The following is a 25,204-nucleotide window of genomic DNA, read 5'->3' as shown; positions in this document are numbered from 1 at the left end:
TAGACACATATACTAGTATCGAGAACCAACTCAAGTTCCTTGTAGAACCTAGAGAACTAGCAGCGACCGGTAGAGACTGCCGTGTGCTTGTTAGAACTCTCCGCTCCGCTCCGCGCGTAGCCTATAGTAGCTCTTGTTGCAAATATCTCAAATAATATGAGATATTTCAAAAAATTCATAAAAACATTTTTTGTAGATATTTGTCTGTTCTACAACTTTGATCTCTACAAAAATTTCAAAATTCATCGTATTTGTGGAGAAAAACGAATTTGTTTATAAATTGTTAATAAAAAACATACTTAGGGATAGCGAAAAATGGCGGAATTTGAATATGTTGTTCAGTATATTTTTTTGAACACAATGACGTAATAAAACCTTGTGTTGCAATTTTTTCTAGGTACTCCCCCTTTTTTCCGTATTTTGACTGGACTATATCCTTCTCTTCTCACTTTAACCCTTTGGACCAACGGCTTAACGTCTCTTTCCGAAAGACGGAGCCCAGTTTTCTCCACACAAGAGCCTATCTTGCACGGAGAGGCGCAGCTATCGGAAAAACATTCCATGATTCATGGCTCTAGTGGACTCGAACCTGGTTCCTCAGATTACGAGTCTGGCGCTCTACCACTAGACCACACTGCCGCCCTAAATTCTTCTCTTATCCATATTGCTCAATGTAATGCTACTTCCCTTCATGACATATCAACTTGCTTACACGTGAAATTGGATAATATTGTTTCTGGTTTAGGGCTTCTAGTGCTTTCTTTCCTCGTTATTAGTTGTAAATTGCACTGCGCCTTAGTTCTTAGTTTTATGTACACTATTTAGTTCTCTTTAGTATTACTTGCTCCTGATCATATTCTATTTTTATTATACATATTATTATTTAAGTTGAGTTAGTTCTTAGTTTTACAGTGTATATTATCCAATTCGGCTATAGGTTATTACGTTATACTTTTCATCATATTAATTGCTTTTATCCTGGATCATTGGTTGCTCGCCTTATGAGAGAGAGCATGCACATGCTTTCAGTCACTGCTATATGCATATCACCTGCTTACTAATATTTTCAATTTTTATTGACTGCTAAATGCATATCGGTAGCGATTACACTGCGTCTCGCATTTGTTTTTACCTTCTAATTACTGTTCTTCATACTATATTGTTTATTTGTTTATATCTTGTTTATACTGTTACGTACGGAAATTTTATATTTCCGACGACGCACGTTAAAAGTTTTGAACGCTTAGACGACGCACGCTAGGCTCGGAATTCCGGGGAAACGGCCGGGTTAGTGTAAATGTTTAGATTATCTTATCGGAGTCCGTTGAAGGGCTGGGGGCCAGATGGGCCCAAAACTACGCTTCTAGAATGTTCTAGAAGCTTCTAGAATACCTCCCCCCTTAAAACGCGTAGGAAAAAGGCGAGAATCTCGCGCGGGAGATTCCGGTCTTTTTCGGGTATAAATAGGGCGGAAAAACGCCGCGGAAAGCAGATAAGTTTTAACTTCGGTCTTGACTAGACGTAATTCTCAGACTCTCTCCTAACCTTATTCGATTTCCTACGTTCCGCTATACGCTAAGTTCGAGCATTCGCGCTCAATTTTGGGACTTAGTCCCTACACTCTCATACCTTATAAGACCGCGCTTCACGCACAAGTTGTATTGAGATTTCTAGAATAAAACTAAGATAAGTTTAAAAAGGAACAAGTGTAAAAATCTGGAATCTCATTTCGTATTTTTAATCAATAAATCGATCACTTCTAAGATTCGACTCGCAGTTGTCGCTGACAAAGCGTGGCGATCTGTGCTAGGGCGCTGACGAAGAGTGTAGCGATCCAGTACTTTCGCTGCCGAAAGCGTGGCGATTACGGGGTTGATTCTTGGGAGTCGTAATAATCACTGTCACTTCTGGGATTCCGACTCGCAGTTTCCGCCGACAAAGCGTGGCGATCTGTGCTGGGGCGCTGACGAAGAGTGTGGCGATCCGGTACTTTCGCTGTCGAAACCGTGGCGATTACGGAGTTGGTTTCCAGAAAAAAACAATAATCTCGATAAATTCCCGAAAGTGAATTTGACCTCTACGCTGACGATCTGAGCGCTGACGAAGAGTGTGGCGAGCAGAGGGTGTGGCGGATTGGTTTTAGAGCGCTGCCGAAAAGTGTGGCGAGCTTAAAATTCATTTTCGTGAACGCGGCCGAATGACGAAGAAAGGAGGTAGGCGCGTTCGAATTAAACGAATCAGATTCCAGACAAGCAGTCATTTCTAATCAAGATCCTCTTCCCTTCCTCCAACAATTGCAACAACTAGAAAACGCACCTCCCTTTAAACCTATTCCTGTCGATTTTGACGTTGCAGATTATCCTAATTATAATCAAATAAATAAAGCTGATCCTCGTTACCATACGTATATATAAACTCAGATATCTTTTCGGTCCCGAATAATAAATATAATAATAATATCCTTCGCACGACTTGTCCAAATCCCTGGTAAATTGCTTAAATGCATTGACCAAAAAACGGACGAACAATAACAGTCAGAACGTGACAATACATTTATATATTTGTTAATTCACTATAGCCTAAAGTCTTGACTATGGCTTAAATAAAACCAATCAATCAATCAATCAATCAATTTCTCTCTCTCTCTCTCTCTCTCTCTCTCTCTCTCTCTCTCTCTCTCTCTCTCTTTAAAATGCTATAAATTGAAAAATATTACTTTTTTATTGACTAAAGTTCAATTCTGTCGTATACAATTTTTTAAGATTTACTCAATTATTTCCTAAAAAATTTTGTAACCGATTTCCAAAAAGATACCGGTTCCTAAAAAGATCGGTAACAAAAAACTATACAGTTCGGTAACAAAAAACTCAGATATCTTTTCGGTCCCAAATAATAAATATAATAATAATATCCTTCGCACGACTTGTCCAAATCCCTGGTAAATTGCTTAAATGCATTGACCAAAAAACGGACGAACAATAACAGTCAGAACGTGACAATACATTTATATATTTGTTAATTCACTATAGCCTAAAGTCTTGACTATGGCTTAAATAAAACCAATCAATCAATCAATCAATCAATCAATCAATTTCTCTCTCTCTCTCTCTCTCTCTCTCTCTTTCTTTCTCTCTCTCTCTCTCTCTCTCTCTCTCTTTAAAATGCTATAAATTGAAAAATATTACTTTTTTATTGACTAAAGTTCAATTCTGTCGTATACAATTTTTTAAGATTTACTCAATTATTTCCTAAAAAATTTTGTAACCGATTTCCAAAAAGATACCGGTTCCTAAAAAGATCGGTAACAAAAAACTATACAGTTTATAGCACTACCCGGGAAATTCTACCCTTGTTTTATATACAATTCTTTAAAATTCAATCAATTATTTCCCGAAAAATTCGAAAAACTTCTGATACCGGCTTTCAAAAAGATCGGTAACAAAAAATTATACACTTTATGGCACTCCCCGAGAAATTCTACCCTTGTTTTATATACAATTCTTTAAAATTCGGTCAATTATTTCTCGAAAAATAACTGTCTACCCCTGTTTTATATACAATTCTTTAAAATTCGGTCAATTATTTCTCGAAAAATTAAAAAACCAGTTTTCAGAAAGTTGGTAACAAAAAACTATACACATAATGACACTCCCCGGGAAATTCTACTCCTATTTCATATCTTTTTGGTAAAAATTCGGTCCATTGGTTTCCGAGATCATCGAGGACAAACAATCAAACCGACAAACTCTGTCTCTCCTACTCAATATGTAGTTAACTTAACTAAAACAATGTTAATTTGACTAAACCAATGGAGTTAAAGTAAGCTTATTTTGTTTTAAAATAATAAATTTTGACGCACATGGTAGTTAAAAATAACAAAATGTTATCTAACTCAAAGTATTAGTTTAAATTTCTTCTTTTAACATTTAACAAGGTAAAATACTTTATTATTCGGTTAAAATAAAACTAAACAATTTATTTTATACAAAATTAAATACTTCCTGGCATTATTGAGTCTTTCGCAAAATCGCTGATAGATCTTTCATGATAAAAGAAAAGTCGTACGCGATACTTTAATGCGTGTTGCATAAAGAGATAATGTTTCTGCAACAAGTAGTGTCTTAACTTCAAGGTGCGCGCCGTCATACAGTGACTTTGCTATCGTGACGATAGTCACACTGATGAACTCGGAGGTCCCCCCGTGATCTCCAGGGAGAGACTAGAAGGTATATCGGATTCTAAAATTCCCTAATAGGATGACCTTACTCGGCGCATACTGGGAATCTGGAATCTCTACTTCCAGGGAGAGACTCGTGTCTGCAAATCGCGTAGACATACTATCACGCGTGAAATAAGATAAATCCAATCATGTTTAGTGTTATGTAATTTCTGTAAAATTCGTAATTTATTGCATATCCCCGCAGGGTTCGCAATCTACTACCAATACTGTCCTTCTCCTCTCACTTTAACCCTTTGGACCAACGGCTTAACGTCTCTTTCTAAAAGACGAAGCCCAGTTTTCTCCGCACAAGAGCCTATCTTGCATGCAGGGGCGCAGTTATCGGAAAAACATTCCATGCTTCATGGCTCTATTGGACTCGAACCTGGTTCTTCAGATTACGAGTCTGGTGCTCTACCACTAGACCACACTGCCGCCCGATGTTTAGTGTTATGTAACATGACAAATAACGCGATACAACATGCAATGTACATCTTTGAAATTATTGAACTTGGTACTCAGAAATTGCGCCAAACATGCAGTCTTACTATGATAACTATGATTCGATTAGACAATAGACGACCTTGATGGATATTTCCTACTCATTCTTGAGCGACACGAAGACACTTCAATTTCTAAATGTATTGCAATGTAACATGCATTTGATCGTTTATATAATACATAAACAGAATGTGCGTATAAAATAAACTTATATTTAGAAATTATAATTACATTGTTACTTATAAAGTATGTATATATATAATGTTTACAGTTAAAAAGATAAATGTAAAACAATGTAAGGAAAATGAGTTCTAAGTTGCAAAGCGAGTAGAGCGAATTTATCTTCTTATTCTCCTAATTTAAGAATGCAAAGAATTTGAACTAAAAGCTTAATTTTATACATCTGCATACATTATACTCTGCATAATAAAAGAAAGACTAAAAAAATTTATTTTCCCTACAACACACCCGTAAAGGACACAACAAAGCGCGACATATATTTGGTAAAAGAAAATCAAGCTCGCTATAAAAGCAAACGTCCTCTAGCGTTGCTGAGCCTTTCAAGATCCCCGTAACCGCCTTTAAAGTCCACCTGTAAGACTCTTAAAAATTTCATATTACAGATAAGTCTATTTGCGCAGAAAAAGAAAAAAAAGATAATTATTTATATCTCAAAACACACAAAACAGACAAAACTTACGAGCTATATAACGATAATAAGTACATCTATACATGTGTTTAAAAAGCTAGTACTTTTTGTTGATTCTAGAGTTTTGTAATGATTTCGTCATTTTCCTCATTCGCAAGGCGTTCTCATTCAAAAGCGAGTCGCGATTCTCCTCGATCAGTTTCTTCCAGTATTCTGCAAAAATAAGTGTTTACTTTACATATATTGAATTATATAATGTTGACGTCAATTTAGACACATATATGAACAATTGACTATATGAACTATTGACAAACTTTTAGTTAATGTACGACTGCTCGAAATTACTGCAATCTTAGATGAGAGAAGTTTATTTTTTCTTCAACACATATTAGTTTAATAAGAAAAACGTCCTTTCACTAAACGCGTTATATTTATTACATTCTAATTTATCGCAATTACCTGTTAATTCTTGGATTGTACCATCAGTGCCGCCACATTCGACGGGCAAGATGTTGGCTGGAATATCCTTCAAACAGTTATGCATCGTACTGTCTGAGTAGACATTGAATCTGTTTTTCAACTTCTCAGTCATGAAAGATCTTAAAATCCTCGCAGTAATATTGAAGATTAACGGGGCGTTAAACATGTTAATTAATTGGATCCTCATGGGATAGTTCTGCCATAAACAAACCGAATGCTTTAAAATGTAGGGTCGGTATTGAGCAATGTGACGTACAGTTGTATTGGCCACATCTATGAACAATGTGTAGCCATATATGGATGCCGCGGGATAATATTTCATCGCCGTTTCTAGCGCCATCAAAAAGATCTAAAAAGATTGTTCGTCGAGAAACAATATACGAATTGAAAATATGTCGTCTTGATGACGACATTCGATATAAATCGTTCAAGTATAGTTTTATATTGACCTTAGCCAGGTTTGATATTTCATGTCTTCTCGGGTCATGTTTGATGCGCACAAAAATAACTAATCTTCCTTGATCATCCGGATTCCGCAGAGGCAAACAAAAACTAAACGTAAATAAAGCATTTCAGATTTCTCGAAAATTTATGAAATTTTATTCTACTATAATCGGATAATCCGCAATGCGTTGTGTGTAAGACGTAAGATAATAAATAGTGGAGTAGAAAAGATAAATTTTTTTTAATTATATAAAATAAAACGCTTTATCATGTGTCGATCTAGGTTACGTAAAAGGTTCACTGCAAAATCTCACGAAACCACGAACTCCAATAAACTCTTACATACTCCGAAATAGTGATCGTTACCCCATATCAAGCAGCTCTTGCAGTTCTGGAAGAAATGGATCTTTATTCATGTACCATTCTGGTAAGTCGGATCGTTGTTTGGAATGGTTTCGAATCCTGATCTTGGTTTTCTCAAGATTAAATTTGCAAACTCTCAAAAATCGCAGAATTTCGAAGTCATCTGTGTACAGATTAAAGATTTCTTTCAACTAAAAAGTTACAGTTAAACCAATGCTGATAATATCATTAGATATTATAAATTGGGTATGATAAACGCGTGTAAAATAGATTTGAGTAGCATGTTTTTAGAAACAAATTTATAATATTCTTTTAGAAAATATTAACATATCTATTTTATTTAGTGGAGGCAAATTAGGTTTTTATCTCGGTTTTTATCTCGTTTTTATACCGGTTAAAACTACTCGGATTTGAACGTTTTTTTTTTAATGTAGGTAATTAAAAACAAAATCATACGTTGCATATTCTGGTAGGGCACGGTCCATAGAATATTTAAATAACAAAAAGACCCGAGCAACAAATTCTTTTAGTTAGTTTTTAGTCATCGAAGTCGTAGGTAACGGTCGACGCGGAGATAAATAATTTGTTTATTTGCAGTTAGGGGCGAGCAACAAAATCGTAAGTTGCATATTCTGATAAGGCACGGTCCATAGAATATTCAAATAACAAAAAGACCCGAGCAACAAATTCTTTTAATTAGTTTTTAGCCATCGAAGTCGTAGATAACGGTCAACGCGGAGATAACTAATTTGTTTATTTGCAGTTAGGAGCGAGCAACAAAATCCTAAGTTGCATATATATTCTGATAGAGCACGGTCCATAGAATATTTTAAGACCAAAAAAAGCCGAGCAACAAATTCTTTAATTTATTAAATAATTATTAAATAAAAATTTATTAAATAAACAATTAGCGTCAATTTTTAACCCATAAACATTGTAGTGTTTTTAATTACCTACATTTAAAAAAAAACGTTTAAATTCGAGTAGTTTTAACCGGTTCCGAGATAACGCACTTTTTTTGTCTAATTTGTCTCCACTAATTATGTTATTGTCCATAAAGGAAAATTATTTGATACTTTTTGCCCTTTTAGTTGGAATAAAATTTTAGTTATATTCATAAGCAGACACACACACGGATACGCGCGTGCACGCATCATTAAATGCTTACCAAAAAATAACTTGTGCTTTGAATTTAAGATATTGCTTGATCAGTATTTATATGCATCTTAACACTTTGCCGTTTAGTATCTATAGGTAGACCTACCCGTTTCACGATTTAACAATAAACGACTAAATGGATAGATCTATCTACTTTGCACTACGTCATTCTATCGTGTTTCGCAATTAGAAAGCAGTACTTATAGAGATTATAACAAAAAGAGGAAGAAATCTTCCAGGATGATACAGATCACAAAAAGTACAGTATTCAGCGCTTAACTTGCTGTTTGACAAAAAATGAATTATTATACTGTCATAAACACTTGAAAAGAATTGAATCATAAAACTGAATCTGATTTTATATTCTGCTTGAATAAATATTCCACACCTTCATAATCTTACGCACATTTCTGTTCTAAATGTATATATAGATATCCTTTTTTGTTTATTTGACTAATTGAAGATATAAGTAAAAGAAGATATAAACGATCGCTGATCAAACAAGTAGGAACTTGTACATTGCTTTCTCATAGTTTGTAAGTGTGCAAGTAGAAACTTGTTTAAGTAAGCAAGTAGAAACTTGCACATTGGTTTCTTTTAGTTTTTAAGTGTGCAAGTAGAAACCTGCACATTGTTTTTAAGTGTGCAAGTAGAAACCTTTGTTCACAAAGCTCCTCTATGAGGAAGCTTTTATTTTATTCAATGTATAATTATTAGTATTTATTTGTTTTGGCTTCCTCATAGAGGAAGCTTTGTGAGTAAAGGTTTCTACTTGCACACTTAAAAACTATGAGGAAGCAATGTGCAAGTTTCTACTTGCACACTTAAAAACAATGTGCAGGTTTCTACTTGCACACTTAAAAACTAAAAGGAACGAATGTGCAAGTTTCTACTTGCTCACTTAAACAAGTTTCTACTTGCACACTTAAAAACTATGAGAAAGCAATGTACAAGTTTCCACTTGCACACTTCAAAACTATGAGGAAGCAATGCACAAGTTCCTACTTGCACATTTAAAAACTATGAGGAAGCATTGTGCAAGTTCCTACTTGCACACTTAAAAACTATGAGGAAGCAATGTGCAAGTTTCGACTTGCACACTTAAAAACTATGAGAAAGCAATGTGCAAGTTTCTACTTGCACATTTTTTTTTATAGATAGAGTATCATTAAAGATAGATTGGTGTTGAATTTGGCAATGCGATCGGTGAATGGATTTTGTAAATTTTAATTATAATTTTATAAAAAAAAGTATTTTTCTGAAAATGTAATTGCTTCAAACTCTTAATTAAATTATAATTCTTTAAAATATTGCTGTTTGTATGTTTTTAAACAATATTTAAACAATATTTAAACAATATTTAAGCAATATTAAAATTATATAATTAGTTTTACGGAGTGAGTACTAAGATTGCCCACTCCAACCCTCCTCCTTTCTCAGGCCGGGCTTGGAACCGTCCAAGGCGGAGTTAAAAAATATAAAGAAAAACAATTAGCATCGCGCTATAACGACTTCAACATTTCAATACATTTATGTTCAATTGATATTGATATTGATTGACCTTTTTCCCACGAACATCGATTTATTATATGTCATTTTATAATCAATCTTATGTGTTGACCTTTTTTTAAGCAAAAATCGATAACCTTTTCATTAACCCTCGCAAAATTCAAAACAACTTTATTTTAAAGATACTCTATATAAAATTACATGTACATCTTATACACTTTTTAAGCAGAAATTGGTAATTCCTTCACCGATCGTCAAAAAATTCAATTACATGTACACCTTATACACTTTTTAAGCAGACATCGGTAATTCAACCTAATCTTAAAGTATTAAATGTATATGAAATAGGGGTAGAAAAGACTGAAGAATATAATAAAATTAGAAGTATCCCAATTGAATCATTTCCGTTTTTCCGATAAATGACCGTAAAAAATTACGTATTATTTCCTGAAAAATTAAAAATTTGTTCTTGAGTTATAGCTTTTTAAAATTTCGGAAAATTTGTACATAAGAAGCAATGTACAAATTTCTAATTTTTACACTTTTTTATTATATTGGAAATTTTTTTTCTATTTCTATTGTATTCTTAGGTCTTTTCTACCCCTATTTTATATATAATTCTTTAAAATTTGATTGATTAGATCTATTTTTATACACGATCAAAGGTCTATAATTTTTTTTATATGTGAAATATGTGTGGCAAATTTTGAAATATCGGGCTATTTATAGTTTTTATTATATTCTTGGCAACTTTTCTAATTCTATTATATTCTTCAGTCTTTTCTACCCCTATTTTATATATAATTATTTAAGATTTTGTTAATTAGACCGAGCTTTATAAAGTTTCTATATATGTACAAATTCTCCGAAATTTCAAATGTGTGTAACACGAGAACTGATAAATCAAATTTTAAAGAATTATATATGAAATAGAGGTAGAAAAGACTGAAGAATATAATAAAATTAGAAATAGCCCAATATTTCAAAATTTACAAAAGTTAGAGCAACCACGAACATTTCTAAAAAAATTAAAAAATTTTTTTTAAAAGAACCACTTTACCGATCATCGTCAAATTCAATACCAACCTTCCTTGAATGATACTCTATTGATTAAAAAAAAAACAGCCCGATATCTCAATATTTACGGAAGTTAGAGCAACCACAACATCAAATGTGCACATACACACATACATACGGACATTTTTTTTAGGCGATATTTCGACGTTTTACAATAATCTGAACATATTGGCAGAAAAAACTCAAAAACCAATCTTTTCGTTGGTTTCTTCTACCCCTATTTCATATATAATTCTTTTAAATTTGGTTGATTAGACCCAACTTTATACGCAATCAAAGGTTCATATACGAAATTCACGAAAACAAAGCTTCGTCTATGAGGAAGCAAAAAACTGCTTGATTTAAAAAATAGCAAAATGCAATATTACGAGAATGGACTTTACGATAAAAAATTTCTATCATTATCTATTATTATTTATTGACACTTTCATATCACTGATTCTCTCTCTTCTCGTTTCGCTAACAAAGTCAAACGCCATATGTTATATTATTTTTTATTTTCTTCCTATTATGTGATTAAAATGAATAAGTCGGATTTTGCTTTATTGCTGCGGAATTAATAAACTATAATTGAATTTCAACTAGCGATATTTCAACGCGTGCGTCACATGGACTGCTGTTTTTTACCGGGTTGTCCGCGGAAGTCATCGTTCTCCTCGATCCAGTGTTTGATCTCGGCGATGGAGTTCTCTCTATTCTCGTCGGTCTCGTTCAACTGTGTCGCTGCATATAACTTGTCGTCGTTGGACAGCTTTTTCCAAGCGTGATTCATGACGCTGTCGCTGCAACTGCTCACCGTTGCGACAATAGTTTTTTTTTTATATATATAAATTGTGGCTCTATGCTGGTGAACGCCTCGTCCACCGCGAAGCGCGAGGAGACACTGCGTGTGCAAGTCAAGTTGCAATTTCATCACGCGGTCACGTCACAATTTGCCAATTTTGCCACTCGTTTAATGGAGAGAGAAATAAGCCGAATCTCGAAAAAGTCACATGATCCCAATTTGCCGCTGGTTTCCAGCGTCCATGAAATTGTACCTTTAATCTGTCGTTATGTAAGCTAATGATAGGCGAAGCCCGGCTCGCAGCGTCACGCTGACAATGAGGTGTAATCGTCGTTGGCCGATCTCGTTGGCCGTTTAACCCTCGAACCCGCGTCGACCCGTGCGACTTATCTCCTTTAATTCTCGAAAATGACGATTATTCCCTCATTCGTGGATCGTAACGAAAAGATTCTCACTGAGAGATCGAAAGGCGACGGGAACAGAGCTCGTGACGCGGAAATGCTCCGCACGCTTGTTTCGTTTTTTTTTTGTCAGAATATCCGTACGTGTCAAAATAGTAAATACGAGCGATATTTCGTAAAGCGCCGGTATCCGCGGCGACTTTACCGCGCGGGAAGATCAGTTAAATCAACTTATGTAAATAAAATGATGTCCCGGTCAGAGAACACGCTGTGACCTGAAGGTCGACCTTAAGACTGCTCTTTTTCTATTGTCATCGTTGACGTTTACGTAAGAAATGACGAAATTTTTCTGAGTTTTCTGATCTCTCTCTCTCTCTCTCTCTCTCTCTCTCTCTCTCTCTCTCTCTGAATTTCTCTCCTAATTTACATAATTTAAAAATGCAGAAAATTTTTAAAAACTTAATTTTATACATCCGCTCTCGTGCATTGTGCTCTCAAGTCCTCTCTGCGCAGTGAAAGAAAAAGAGAAACTTTCTTTTTCTTTACCGAGAATACCAAGTAAAAGGTAAAACAATTAAACAAAGCGCAACCTATATTTAGCAAAAGAAAAACTGAGTGTTCTATAAAAGTTAACGTTATTGAGCCTTTGGGAAGACCTCCATACCTAACGAAAAAAATTCACGCGCAATGTTCGAACGTATAACACATAAAGAGAATAGCCCGAATCTGCAGCAACGTACCGCCTTTGTTGATAACCGACGCAGTTATCGTTACACAGTGACTTCACTCGTGATAATAAGCGCGAAACTTGCATCTACAAATCGCGGCGCTTTATAATATATAACAAATTCAAAAACCCGATGTGATAAATCTGTATGACAGTCGTTATCTGTCCTTTAAAAGATGCGACCAACAAATATATTATATCACACATATTTCTGTGTTTTAAATAAATAGATATCCTTTCTTGTTTGTTTGATCAATAAATTTAATATGTAAATAAAAATATAAACGATCGCTAATCGAAAATTTGTTTAAATTCAAAAAAATAGCGAAATGCAATAAACGGACTTCATTATAAAAGATTTCTATCGAGTCACTATTTATCATTATCTATTGTTATCTATTGAGAGAGACACTTTCATATCACTCTTTCTCTCTTCTCATTTCGCTAACAAAGTCAAACGCTACATGTTATATTATTTTTTATTTTCTCCATATTATGCGATCAAAACGAATAAGTTTCAGGTGTAACGTCACATCGCCGCCGTTTTATTGCTTCAAAATTAATTAACTACAATTGAATTTCACATAAGTGATATTTCAATGAATCACGTAGCACTGACGTTGTTTTTACTGGTGCGCGTAAGTCGTCGTTCTTCTCTACTCGGCGTCTCTGATCTCCGCGATGGAGTTCTCTCTAGTCTCGTCGGTCTCTCTTACCGCTTGTTTTCTTCGACGCTCGTAGTACCGTTACCTGCGGAAATCATTCGGTCATTCTCCCGGTAAATTTCGGAGAGTTATTGTAACAGTTACGTTCGCGCTCCGCGCGCCCGTCGCCGTGCTTCGCGCTGTGGCTGTGGGTGCTGTGTTTTTTAGAACGCGCTTATTCCTGCGATTGGCACTCCTGCTCCTCGTTTTGCGGAAAGAATCGACGCGCTCATCAAGAATTCGCAAGTGTTTCGAGTGTGTCTGTCGGAATAGAACGAATATCTGCTTCTTCGACGACGTGAATTGAACAATGAAGAACTGTGAAAGTGTCGATTGCTCGTCAACGTGTGTACTTCTCGTGTGGATTTACGCGTTTATTCGAGATACGTCGCGCGAGTTTTCTCAGAGAAGATATTTCGCTCGAGATACGAGAAGCGACCCACGGATCGCCGCCGTCTTTCTCTCGCTTTCGATCGCTGCTCCTTCGACGACGTGAATTGAACAAGGAAGAACTGTGAAAGTGTTGATCGCTTGTGTGTACTTTCCGTGTGGACTTACGCGGATTTATTCAATCGAGATACATCTCATTACGTCGCGCGAGTGATATATCGAAGTTCAAATCGAGTCGTTGCTCCGACTCGCGTAGTACCGCGTAGTACTGGAGAGAGGCGCCATGTCTGTTCATTGGCGGAACGTCGCGGACACGCAGTGGATCGAGCTCGCGCCGGTGATCGTCACGACAATGTTTCACGGTAATTGTTACAGTGCGTGTGCAACTTGTAGTGAACTCGATACCGGGATTTAACAATCGTGTGGTGTAGACTTGGCACTCCGTGCTTCAGCGGCTCGGTGAAATGAGTATCTCGCGAGGAAATAGCCGCGGCCGGTATCTGTCGCGCGCGACACGACGCCGTACTTTCGAGCGCCACGGCGCCGCGGGTGTCTAACTCGAATCTTAATTCGTACTGTCTCCTCGTACGCGTAGTTATATCCGAGTTTTCGTGTGTGAAGGTGCGATACACAGTGAAAGAATGTTCGGACGAGATCGTGTCTCTCGAGACGCCCGCGTCAATCTCTTTTTTCGCAAAAACGGAACGGGTGGCGCGTGAAGTTAACTCCGCGATTCTCCGAGTCCTTGCCACGGTCTTATGTAAGACCGTGGTTCTTGCAGTTTCCCGCCGTAATGTTCGTGTGACATCGCGCGTCGTCGATGTCGAGCGGATCGTATCTCTCTTTCCGCGCGATCGTCTCTCTCTCTCTCTCTCTCTTGCCCCCCGAAACTTTTCAGCCGTTTCAGCGACTTGATTTTTCTAACAATTTTTGCTAACTCTACTATCCTCGCGCACGTCGTTTGCAGCACTGCGGCACCGGTCGCGCGTGTCTCGGTTAAGAAAACTGCGGGGAAAGGACGATTTGTAGCAAATATCGGGAACGAGCCGACGCGCGAATTACAATAACTGTTTAACAAATTTATCGTTTATTATCAGAATTAATTTAAATCCCGTGTACCGAGCTGAAAAAACATCTGGGTTAAACGTTAATTCTGTACTGTATGTGCGATTACGTAAGCACCGCAAACAACTATTAACCGTACGCAGAAGTTTGCAAGCTTTTGCGATCGACCATCCATGGTCGTCCCGGAACGTAAGTCGCAATAATTGATGCTCCATACAACGTAATTTCTCTGGGCCAAATAACAAGCTTACTTGAGACTGTCAAGTCGAATTTTCGGTTGTCATTTTATGCTTTCGCGAAACGGGGAATGTTTAGTTCTGTACCTTGTCGCAAGAACGGCGCGTATATTAAAGACTTAAATACATAACAAATATTCATTAAGTCAAATATTAACTGCGACGAATTGAATAATAAATCGAATGCAAGAGAGATAATTAATAATTATGCTAGAGCACGACAGGCACTGCGAGTTCGTAATCTCCCATCCGTATTATTACTTTATTCTGTATAAAAAATTAATTCGTCTGTATCTGTAATTTAAGAAATAAAAGAAGATGTACCGGCTAAATATTGTATACAGCAGAGCTCCGATTATCCGATTCTCCGTTATATATCCGACATTCCGTGACACGAGAACCGAAACAAACTTCAATCACGAGCTTTTTTCCGCACATTGACACACACGAGAAAGATACGGTCCACTCACTGAGAGTTTCGCAGAGCAGTAGCAGCAGCACGCTGGCGAGGCGGGTGGCGACGTGGGTAGCGCGACGAGAGGCCGAGGCCTCGTTCCCTTTTTCAGCATTGTCCACAGCGTCCGGCGTCCTCGGCGAAACACTCCACGTATCCTTTCCTTCTCGGGCCGCTGTACCCTTTCCCGACGCAGGGCTTCCTTTCCTTCGGGTCCCACGTGCCTCGGCGTTTCCAACGGTCACTACACACTATTTCCACACGCGCCTCTCACGTGTGTATTCGATCTAGGAAAAGTAAACAGAGGTTATGAGCTAAATTTTCTCTTTCGCGATCAAATAACTGTTAGAAAAAAATATATAACAAATTGAATCTAATACAATTTATTTAATTTAAATTTAAGATAATTTTGTTGTTATCATTCATGACATTCCCCTAATAATATATTAATGTAAACCCACTCGGCATGTAATATTTCAGAAACATTTCTGCAAAATTTCATTTGAAATATTACACCTTTCATCAATATTTCAGAAATATTTCACGACCGTTTCTGCAACATTTCTGCAATGTTTCAATCGGCACAATTATTTCAAATGCAACTTTGCTGAAAGATTTCGGCAATATTTCGGTAATATTACTGAAATATTTTTGAAATATATCTACGAAATATTGCAGAAACACTTCAGAGATATTTCAAATACATTTTACACTGAGAAAAATGTTTTGTATTAGCAAACAAAATTTTGTTACTGACGTAAAAACTATTTGTTGATATGTGAAAAATGAAATATTTTGTTACCGGAACAAAAAAAATATATTAAGCCATGTGCGTATAGCCGTCGCGCATTTGTCCAAAGAAATCCGCTCTCTCAGTCGGTCACCCATCCAAGTAGTATACCGGCGCCTTGTTGCTTGACATCGATGATCGAACAGGGTAGTAGTGATCCTCTGACTCTGACCTTTCTTTCTTTCTTATACTTGCTTATTTTGGTGACCATAAAGCTATCGCATAACAATATTAACAATACAGATATACGAATAAATCTTTTTTGCCAATCAACGTCGAATATTAATTTATATTAAATATTATTAAGTATTTTATATTTTATATTAAAAATGCCATATGACAAAATTTGGAATATCAGAAAATTCTTAATATTGTAAAAGAGAAAAAATGCAATAAAATGTAATAATTATATAATAATAAATTTAATTTTTTATAAGTTCTAAAGTCTGTCAGCAACTTTTCGGAAATATTACAAATGCAATGTTGTATGTGAAACATTCAAAAATATAACGCGTGCAATTTAAATGTAAATAATAGTTTTATCATGTATCAGAAATGTTTCTAAACCATTACATCTGGAATATTTCTTCTGCAATATTGTAGAAATTCACTGCCTGCAATTCAATTTTTCATTACCTACGCAATCCTTCAGAAATTTTTCAGAAATATTTTAAATGCAATGTTGCGTTTGATATGTTACAGAAATATTATTTGTGCAATGCAAACGTAATATTACTTTTATAATGTTTCAGAAATATTTCTGAAATATTGCATCTGCTACATTTTTTGCAATATTACAGACACTTACAAACATTGTAAACAACTTTCTGAAAGACTTCAGAAATATTGTTAATGCAATATTATAAAAAACATGATGCAAGTACATTTTTGAAATATTTCAGATGCATAGTTACAAATGAAATGTTAACAAAATATTTCTGTACTATTTCCGAATATTTCAATATTTCAGCAACATAACATGCCGAGCGGGAAATAAATGTTAATGACTACAACAAAATAAAAATTATAAATATTTAGTAAATGTTGAAGAATGTTGTAATTGTGGTAGCTAGACTGGACGTGACGATCGATATAGTTTTAGAATATTTACCTCACAACGCCGAAGTGAGCTGTTGGCTCGCTATTTTTAGACTGACTGTAACGTTACATGTTACATATTACATCCATCGGTACGATCTCACACACATACACTGGTTTACCTTCTTTAGTACGTCAACTTTTACCTTATTTGGTTGAGTATGTTTATAATTCTAATGACCTGATTGGTTCTAACATACGCGTGTACAAGACAAATGTATGTGAGGTACCGAGGAAAAGCCGTGTGGAGGGTAGTGTCGGAGGAGCACACGAGAATATTCTCACATCGAAAGATCTCGAAATGATAGAATATTTATTCATTTACATTATTAATATTACTTGTGTGTTTGTCGATGTGAGAATAAATAATAACATTCCGCAACAGTAAATGTATTTTTTTTAATTAATATTTTTGACTATTTATTTTAAGAATTAAAAAAAACTTTTGAAGAAAAAATATTTAAAATATTAATTGTTTAAAAACAGAGATATAAACTCACTGCAATTGGCACTTTGTCATAGGTAAGATAAATGGGTAATTATGCATAAAAGGGACATCCTCTCCAATGACCTTGATTTTGACATATGTTGTCAAGGTCACTTTCCTGAGTGACCTTCAGAAGTTTTTAGCCGGCGGTTGTTTTTTATTAAAAAGTTATTAACAAAAAAAGTTTGAAAAATATAGCAATTATTTTAAGTACTGATAGGCATAAACGACTAATATTACGTTTTTTTTTTAAAGCAGAAAATACTTTATTTCGCGAGAATGTCGCTGTTTTACCAAAACACGACATTTAAAGCAGTAAATTGTTGATAAATTGAAGTTTTTGGGGTAACCACTGTAGAATTTAAAAAAAATCGATTTTTTTTATTGGCTTAAAAGATGCTTTAAACCTTCTAGAATAAAGGGAAAAAAGTTTTATACCTGTACAAAATTTTTTTCTTGGAAATTCCGAGTTTTTTCCCAAGCGCGTCGGACTGCTCCGAAACGACTACCTGCGGCATGTAGATACCTGCTGGAAGGGTACAGCCTAATGACTTTTCTTTTGATTTCCAACTTCTCTAATACACTATAAACTGCAACGAAAGTTTCAATGCAACTGTTTGGAACTTGGCTCCTAAGTTCTACTCAAGTGGCAAAAAAGTATTGCAAGTAGCGACTGATATTGCTGTGTGTAATTTTAACGACGGTTTGTCTAACATTCTGCGAATTATAAAAGTTTTGGAGATGGATATTGGCCTCCAAGCATACAATTTTTGCCTTGAAGCCGATGCTATGCGGATCAAGCACGCCGAGCAGTCTTTGACAGATGCGGCAAAACAGGCACGCACCAGCATAAAATCGACGAGAAAAGAAAATGAGGAAAAATATTTAAGCAGGGAAGAGCAGTTTTATAGTCCAGGGATAGCAGATTAATGGTAAAAAATTTTAAACAATCACATTTTTCATTTTTTTCCGTCCATAACACATCTCAAAACTTTAAAGGCGAAACTTTCACGCCACTCTGACACGCTTGGCTCTAGAACACCGTGACCGCCGGGGCACGAAGCCCTCGGGGCACGCGCTCCGCCTAACCGAGTAAGTAAGGAAACGATGAAAGTAGTGGTATTTCACCGGCGATGTTGCCATCTCCCACTTATGCTACACCTCTCATGTCTCCTTACAGTGCCAGACTAGAGTCAAGCTCAACAGGGTCTTCTTTCCCCGCTAATTTTTCCAAGCCCGTTCCCTTGGCAGTGGTTTCGCTAGATATTTCTCGAAACACAATTTTTTAAAACGGCACGCAGCATAAGTCCAACAATTTTCATTCTATTTACTCCAAATTTTGACCATATCTTTAAAATAACATTCCGAAGAGAAATACGTACGGGATTTTCAATAAGTTGATTCTAACATTATTTATTAACAAATGATTGCCCCTTTTTTTGTCAAAAATTGAACTGTTTACTTCAAATGCTCGCCAATCACACAAAAATTAATATTTTCAAAATCCCCTACGTATTTTTCTAGCTATACTCATGTAGATTAAAAGAAAAAAATTTTTTCTAGATTCAAATTTGCGTCAGTTATACTGCGTGCCGCAGAGCGCGTCAAATTAAACATGCCTCGCGAGAATGACTGCAGCGTCGCCATTTTGTACTATTATTGAATAATTTTTTTTTTTTAACACTTAAAAACATGATTAATTACATCCTTAAATCCTCTTACTTTTCCTTCCATCAAAAATAAAAATCGTAAAAAAACGCTTTATTTTAGACTTCTACAGTGGTAAGGGGTTACACCACGGTGGCGGTGGCGGTGGCGGTTGTACCCCCACTCGGAGGATTGGTAGGGGTTTTGACAGAACCGTCTGTGCCAGCTGCGCACTGCGTTCTCCATCAGGCAATGGCACAGACCTCAAGGCACTATGTGCATGATGATGTTGGTCGAGAAACCCACAGGATTAAGACGTAGAGTGCAGTCTTGCAAGAACCAAGATTAGAAATCGCCGCGTGACACGAAGAAACCGATGTTAAATTCACGTACAATTTACAAAATTCCAATAATAAAAAGAGGCTTCTTTTTTAAATAAATCCTACGATATATGTATACGTGATTACTATATTTTATTAATACTTAATTAGTAATTGTAGTTATTAGAAAATGGAAAATGTTCAGTATTAAAGTTTAAAGCGTTCTCGGTCAATATCGTGAAAGCGACCGTTCAAAACGATGTAATTATCCCGCGTGGAAAGTCAGGATCTACTCGTTTATCATTCATCGAGAACGACGAAGCCGCTTCGTTTACTTTTCGATCCATCGCGCGGAGAATTCGAATAAGCGAGCGAGCGAGAGAGGGTGTCGGGAAAGAACGGGGGGACAACGATGGAAAATCGCGTGCGAGCATATATTCGATGAGACGTTTGCGGCATAGTTTCTCGCATGTCGGAATAGTTATCGCATGGTTTCTCGCCGACGATAAACTCTTAAACGGGTACGACTTCGGTATAACGATAGAGTAGCAGTTTGAGAGCCGAGAGACGGGAAAAGCAATTGTATGTTAACACAGCAGCACCATTCGTTTAAAGACTTCTATGTGACTTTAAATCACCGTCGATCGTACAAGCAATTCCTCGCGTCGCATTTTCGGGGATGCAAGTGTCATGCGATCGTAATTATTAGCGTTTTCCTATAATTTTAACTTTGAGAGGCCCACAAAGTGCCGCGCGAAATTGTCTTTCCATCACGATGCATTTACGTGATAATTATCTTATAAAAGCGGCGCCTTATTTTACGTGTACGTTCGGTACTCATTTTTTGATTACCAAAAAATACACGGCTTTTTGCCATGATATAAAATCCTCTCCCACTGGGTATGACCTTGCAGATGGTGGAGGGGCTCAGTACCTCGAGGTGTCCAGGGTACATATTATGGAACTTTTCAAAATAAATTCCAATCGGAATTCATTCCGAAAAGTTTCACAATAAGAACTCTGCACTCTGACGACGGGGAAGCCAAAGATACCCATTGCACTTCGCCGCCGATCGTATAAAAACGGCTCGTCGCGTCGCGCTTTCGAGAGTGCCGTTCAAAATCGTCGCGTAAAATATCGATCGTTTGAATCATTTTTATAATAATTAGCATATAACCGCGCCAATTTCCATCACGTTCTCAGACAATACGGCTGTCTCGTGCGGTCCTTGAACGGGGACGGACAGCCTGGATCGCATCAACAAGAACTGCCCAGATCTTTGACCTAACTGTGCGTGGAGGGGTTGCAACCAGACATGTCGGTGGCAAGGGGAGGTAATCTTCATTGTAGAGAGTTCGCTTTCTACTTTTCAAGGATCTCTCTTCTCTCTGTCGAATAACACTTCATACTGACCACGCGGGGCTAAGTCTAAATCGGGCAAATCGAGTCAGCTGAGTCAGCGGCTCTGAACGCGTCAAGATAGCGCGGTTATCGCGGAAATAATCGGGCGTTTTCGGGATGTTTGTATTAAATATCGCACGATTATCGTTTATACGTGTCGGACTTAATTAAAACGTAGGTAGGGAATAATTTTTAATTGTTTTCAGCAATTACATTCCCATTAAGCGAGAAAAATGAAGAAACATTTTAACTACATTGCAACAACGTCGTAAAATTAATACAATATAACTAAAATGCTTCTTGATTTTTCTTGCTTAATGGATAAACTAACACGGCATTGCCACGAGTTTCAATGACTCCTATGTGGCATCAGATCTATAGGATCTGTGTAAACCGCATTCTTACGAATGGGAGGCTGACCCGGAGGTGGAGGAGGATTTTGCGGCCGGAACAGCCTGAAAGAAGGTGGTGAGTGTAATTGATTTATACGTATTATGTCACTTATGTCCAAAAATTTTATATTTCTTCTGTCTTCACTTAATCGAATCGTTCATTTGAACGTTTCAAAAAATAATGACGCAGAAGGTGACATCGGAGCAGCGAGGGAATCCTACGTAGCTGACATCCCGAGAAGCCTGAGAGGAGGAGGAGGCCTAGGTTAGGCATCGGGCATCGGCGTACCAACACTTCTGATAAGTGTTACTTTTTATTTTTTCTACAGATATTATAGAATCCCTTTTTTCGTTTATTTTTTGGTTGCTTTAATTTATTAAACCGTGATTCGGAAATTAAATTGGAATTACAAGAAATAATTTGAAAAGTTCGATTAAAGTTGATTCTAACATAAAGAACTTTTTCGAAGTAATAATTTAAAAAAATATTAAATTGAATAACGAATAAGATGTTCGATGCGCGTGACAATTATTTAATCGGTTCGGTCATTTATATGTTACAGAAAATCTCTACACGGGAAAGAGCATCTTCGCATCGAGGGAACACTGGACATGCCGAGCAACCTGAGAAGAGGAGGAGGGCCTAGGAGAGGCATCGGGCATCGGCATACCAACATTTCTGGTACGTGTTACATTTAATTTTTTGTAAATATAATTCCTTTTTTCGTTTGTCATTCTGTTGCTTTATTTTATTAAACCACGATTCGGAAATTAAATTAGTAACAAGAAATAATTTGAAAAGTTTTATTAAAGTTTATTCTAACGTAAGAAACTTTTTCGAGATACTAATTTAAAAAAATTTAAATTAAATTGATTAACGAAACGAATAACATGTTTGATGCGCGCGACAATTATTTAATCGATTCGATTATTTATATATTACAGAAGATATCCACGCGAGAAGGAGCATCTTTGCAACGAGGGAGCACTGGTCATCCCGAGCAGCCTGAAAGGAGGAGGAGGCCTAGGAGAGATATTGAGCATCGGCGTATCAACATTTCTGGTAAGTGTTACTTTTCATTTTTTGTAAAGATAATTCCTTCGTTCGTTTATCCTTCAGTTGTTTTATTAAACCATAATTCGGAAGTTAAATTAGTAACAAAAAATAATTTGAAATGTTATTAATTGCAAGATGATTAAAGTTAATATTAACGTAAAGAACTTTTCCCCAAAATAGTAATTTTAAAAAATATTAAATTGAATATCGAATAAGATGTTCGATGCACGTAACAATTATTTAATCAATTCGATTATTTATATGTTACAGAAAATATTCACGCGGAAAAGAGTATCAGCTTTGCATTGAGGGAACACGTGGGACATCCCGAGCAGCCTGAGAGGAGGTGGATGCCTAGGAGAGGCATCGGGCACCAGCGGAACAACTTTGCGGTATTTATTTTGTGTAAGAGTAATTTTTTTTTGTTTGTTCTTGAGCCTATTTGTTTTAGAAATAATAGTAAATTGGAAGAAAAGTATTTTATAAAAATTGATTTTTGTAAAATTTATTTTCCAAAAATATATATAATTATTTAAATAAATATTTAATTAAATAATGAATAAAACATTTAATACGCATAAGAATTATGTTTTAAAATATTAGATTTTTTTAACACTATTTTAATATAAATTTTATATTTGTTTGTTACAGAATCAACGTAGCTACGGGGCAGATATAATTCCGCTGTTGCGCATCAGGGTCGGTGAGTGATAAATTAATGTATTCGTTGAGGTAATTGATAACTAAATTTTACCAGTTGAAGTAGTAATATGACGTAAGATCCAATGTATATATTTATTGTTTGTTATAAAATAGAAGATTTCTTTCTAGTTAATTATCTAAGTCATTATTTTAGAATCAATCAGTTTCACATCACTTAAAAATAATTTTGAAATAACATATTGTACAAAAAATAATTTTAATAATTTGCAAAATACAAAGAGAGATATTTTTATCAATTCTAATTGTGTGAAAAATTTATTATCCTTTTCGGATCTTACGTCATTCATCTGAATTTTTCAACTCTGCATGCTTTTGAGATGAGATTCAGCAACGTTACTATTTAAAAGTTTAATATAAAATTTATAGTCGTAATCGAATCTCTTCAAATCAAAACGCTGTCGATCAAAACATAGAGATTTTGTTTTTAATTGGATATATATTTTAATTATTAAATATGTATTTTAATTATTTTAAATATATATTTTAATTGCTATGAATAAATTTTAAAGAAATTATTATAGTTATTGATAATTTTTAATTTTGTACTTAATTGATTTAATTAATATAGTGGCCCCTTCACGACGCGTTCGTGTTTCGCGCATCATACCTACAAAAAGTGTAAAATCTTACGCTTATTGCCGGCGATGATTAGCTGGCAGCAGAAGGAGTATTTCTCCTTGTTGTTGATCTTTGGCCATATAAAGCCATGGTACGGCCAGGTATTACAAAAGGTGAGTTTACTCTGGCCAGAAGAAAGAAGACAAAGAGGATCAAGGTAGTTAGTGCATAACCCTAACCAATTTATAAAGGCTACAGATAAAGGTAAGCCTAAAAGATTTTTTTACACGTTCGATTGCACGTAATTAGAGATGGAGTAATGCCATCTCGAATTAAATTTCTCAAATTCGCGCGCGCTTTTTTAATATTCGGTAATCGCGATCGTAACTGTAGGTAAACCAGATAAAGACACGGGTAGGTAGAAATATCATACATATAGGTAGGTAGGAATATGGATAAAAACTAGATAAAAATCGGGTAGGTAGGGATACGGATAAATAGGAATGATCGAGGGAGTAATTCTATGATAAAAAGAAATTAATGTACTTTATTTTAAGAAATTTAAATTTATTTCTACAAAAGTACAATAATATAAGGTGAAGAATCATGTTATTACAAAACGTTACATTATATTGCAAAAATAGTTAATTGTATAAAATTTTATATTTAATTATATAATCTGGATCAAGCGCGACCCGTTGTGTTCGAATACAAATACTATACTGATGCACACTGTACAGTGATTTCTATCAGACTGAATGTGATCTGTGCTTGAGTGGCACGCTCGTCACGTGTAGGACTTGCCGGCCGAGCGGAGAGGTAAGGGGAAAGAAGTAGACGCAGCTCTCAAAAATCGTCTTGAAAGTGCAACTAATTCCGACCACTGATCTGGATCACACAAAACGTGCCGTATACTATATATGTTTTATAAGCTTTGCAATTTTAAATTTGTAATTGATAATGAATGTCGCATAATAGATGTCGCTCATCAATATATACTGTTAAGTTATATTGCTAGTTAAATAATATAAATTATTGACGATGTGTCAGTATATGTGTACGTATTTCCAACGTTTTTGTGTAATCCGAAATTAATAAAATATTGTTATCCGGGCTTCGCCTCGGAGGACATGTGTTTAATTAAGACACGCAAATAGTCTCTCTCTCTCTCTCTCTCTCTCTCTCCGTCTCTCTCTCTCTCTCTCTCTCTCTCTCTCTCTCTCTCTCTCTCTCTCTCAGTCTCTTCTCTCTCTCTCTCTCTCTCTCTCTCTCTCCAAAAAAAACGCTCTCTCCTCTCTCTCTCTCTCTCTCTCTCTCTCTCTCTAAAATGCTATAAAATGAAAAATATTACTTTTTTTATCTACTGAAGTCAATTCCGTCGTATACAAATTCTTTAAGATTTACTCAATTATTTCCTAAAAAATTGGAAAAAAAATTTTTTTTTGTTACATGTATACAATTTTAATCTAATGCTATGTCAATTTTGTATTGTTTTTTATTAGTTTTACTAGCTGGTTACCCGGCTTCGCCTCGGAGGACATGTGTATTAAGACACGCAAATAGTCTCTCC

General features: G+C 35.8%; 1 protein-coding gene and 2 long non-coding RNA genes across 5 annotated transcripts; 1 reads left to right on the top strand and 2 right to left on the bottom strand.

Annotated features, from left to right (window-relative positions):
• Positions 1 to 4,912: 4,912 nt before the first annotated feature.
• LOC139824260 (retinol-binding protein pinta-like) lies at positions 4,913 to 11,328 on the bottom strand. 2 transcript variants are annotated; one of them, XM_071796777.1, is made up of 6 exons: positions 11,028 to 11,328; positions 6,660 to 6,819; positions 6,299 to 6,401; positions 5,829 to 6,198; positions 5,421 to 5,582; positions 4,913 to 5,322 (listed from the first exon to the last, which is right to left on the bottom strand). In XM_071796777.1, the coding sequence occupies exons 1-5, from the start codon at positions 11,311 to 11,313 to the stop codon at positions 5,467 to 5,469; spliced, it is 1,035 nt and encodes a 344-aa protein (XP_071652878.1). In that variant the 5' UTR covers positions 11,314 to 11,328; the 3' UTR covers positions 4,913 to 5,322; positions 5,421 to 5,466. The 2 variants fall into 2 exon arrangements, with proteins under 2 accessions (XP_071652878.1, XP_071652879.1); XM_071796778.1 differs by having other exon boundaries at positions 4,913 to 5,312.
• A 1,105-nt stretch (positions 11,329 to 12,433) lies between these two features.
• LOC139824263 (uncharacterized) lies at positions 12,434 to 16,258 on the bottom strand. The gene is made up of 3 exons (XR_011735059.1): positions 15,964 to 16,258; positions 15,178 to 15,448; positions 12,434 to 13,062 (listed from the first exon to the last, which is right to left on the bottom strand). It is a non-coding gene; the product is annotated as an uncharacterized lncRNA (long non-coding RNA).
• Positions 16,259 to 20,457: 4,199 nt separating this feature from the next.
• On the top strand, positions 20,458 to 23,485 carry LOC139824275 (uncharacterized). Of its 2 annotated transcripts, none has more exons than XR_011735063.1 (5): positions 20,458 to 21,372; positions 21,487 to 21,978; positions 22,242 to 22,359; positions 22,624 to 22,745; positions 23,005 to 23,485. It is a non-coding gene; the product is annotated as an uncharacterized lncRNA (long non-coding RNA). The 2 variants fall into 2 exon arrangements; XR_011735064.1 differs by having other exon boundaries at positions 22,624 to 22,758.
• The last annotated feature ends 1,719 nt before the right edge of the window (positions 23,486 to 25,204 follow it).

This window comes from Temnothorax longispinosus, unplaced genomic scaffold (genome assembly GCF_030848805.1).
Source record: "Temnothorax longispinosus isolate EJ_2023e unplaced genomic scaffold, Tlon_JGU_v1 HiC_scaffold_31, whole genome shotgun sequence".
NCBI lineage: Eukaryota > Metazoa > Arthropoda > Insecta > Hymenoptera > Formicidae > Temnothorax > Temnothorax longispinosus.
Note: the sequence above shows the minus strand (reverse complement) of the source record. Positions and strands in the feature narration are given on the sequence as shown.

Bases quoted from the DNA above. Each gene is read 5' to 3' on its own strand.
- LOC139824260 (XM_071796777.1), bottom strand. From the start codon at position 11,313: ATGAAATTGCAACTTGACTTGCACACGCAGTGTCTCCTCGCGCTTCGC. The intron at 6,402-6,659 runs GTAACGATCACT...ATTTACGTTTAG, and splicing joins CAAGAGCTGCTTGATATGGG to TTTTTGTTTGCCTCTGCGGA. The intron at 6,199-6,298 runs GTCAATATAAAA...CAATCTTTTTAG, and splicing joins AAATATCAAACCTGGCTAAG to ATCTTTTTGATGGCGCTAGA.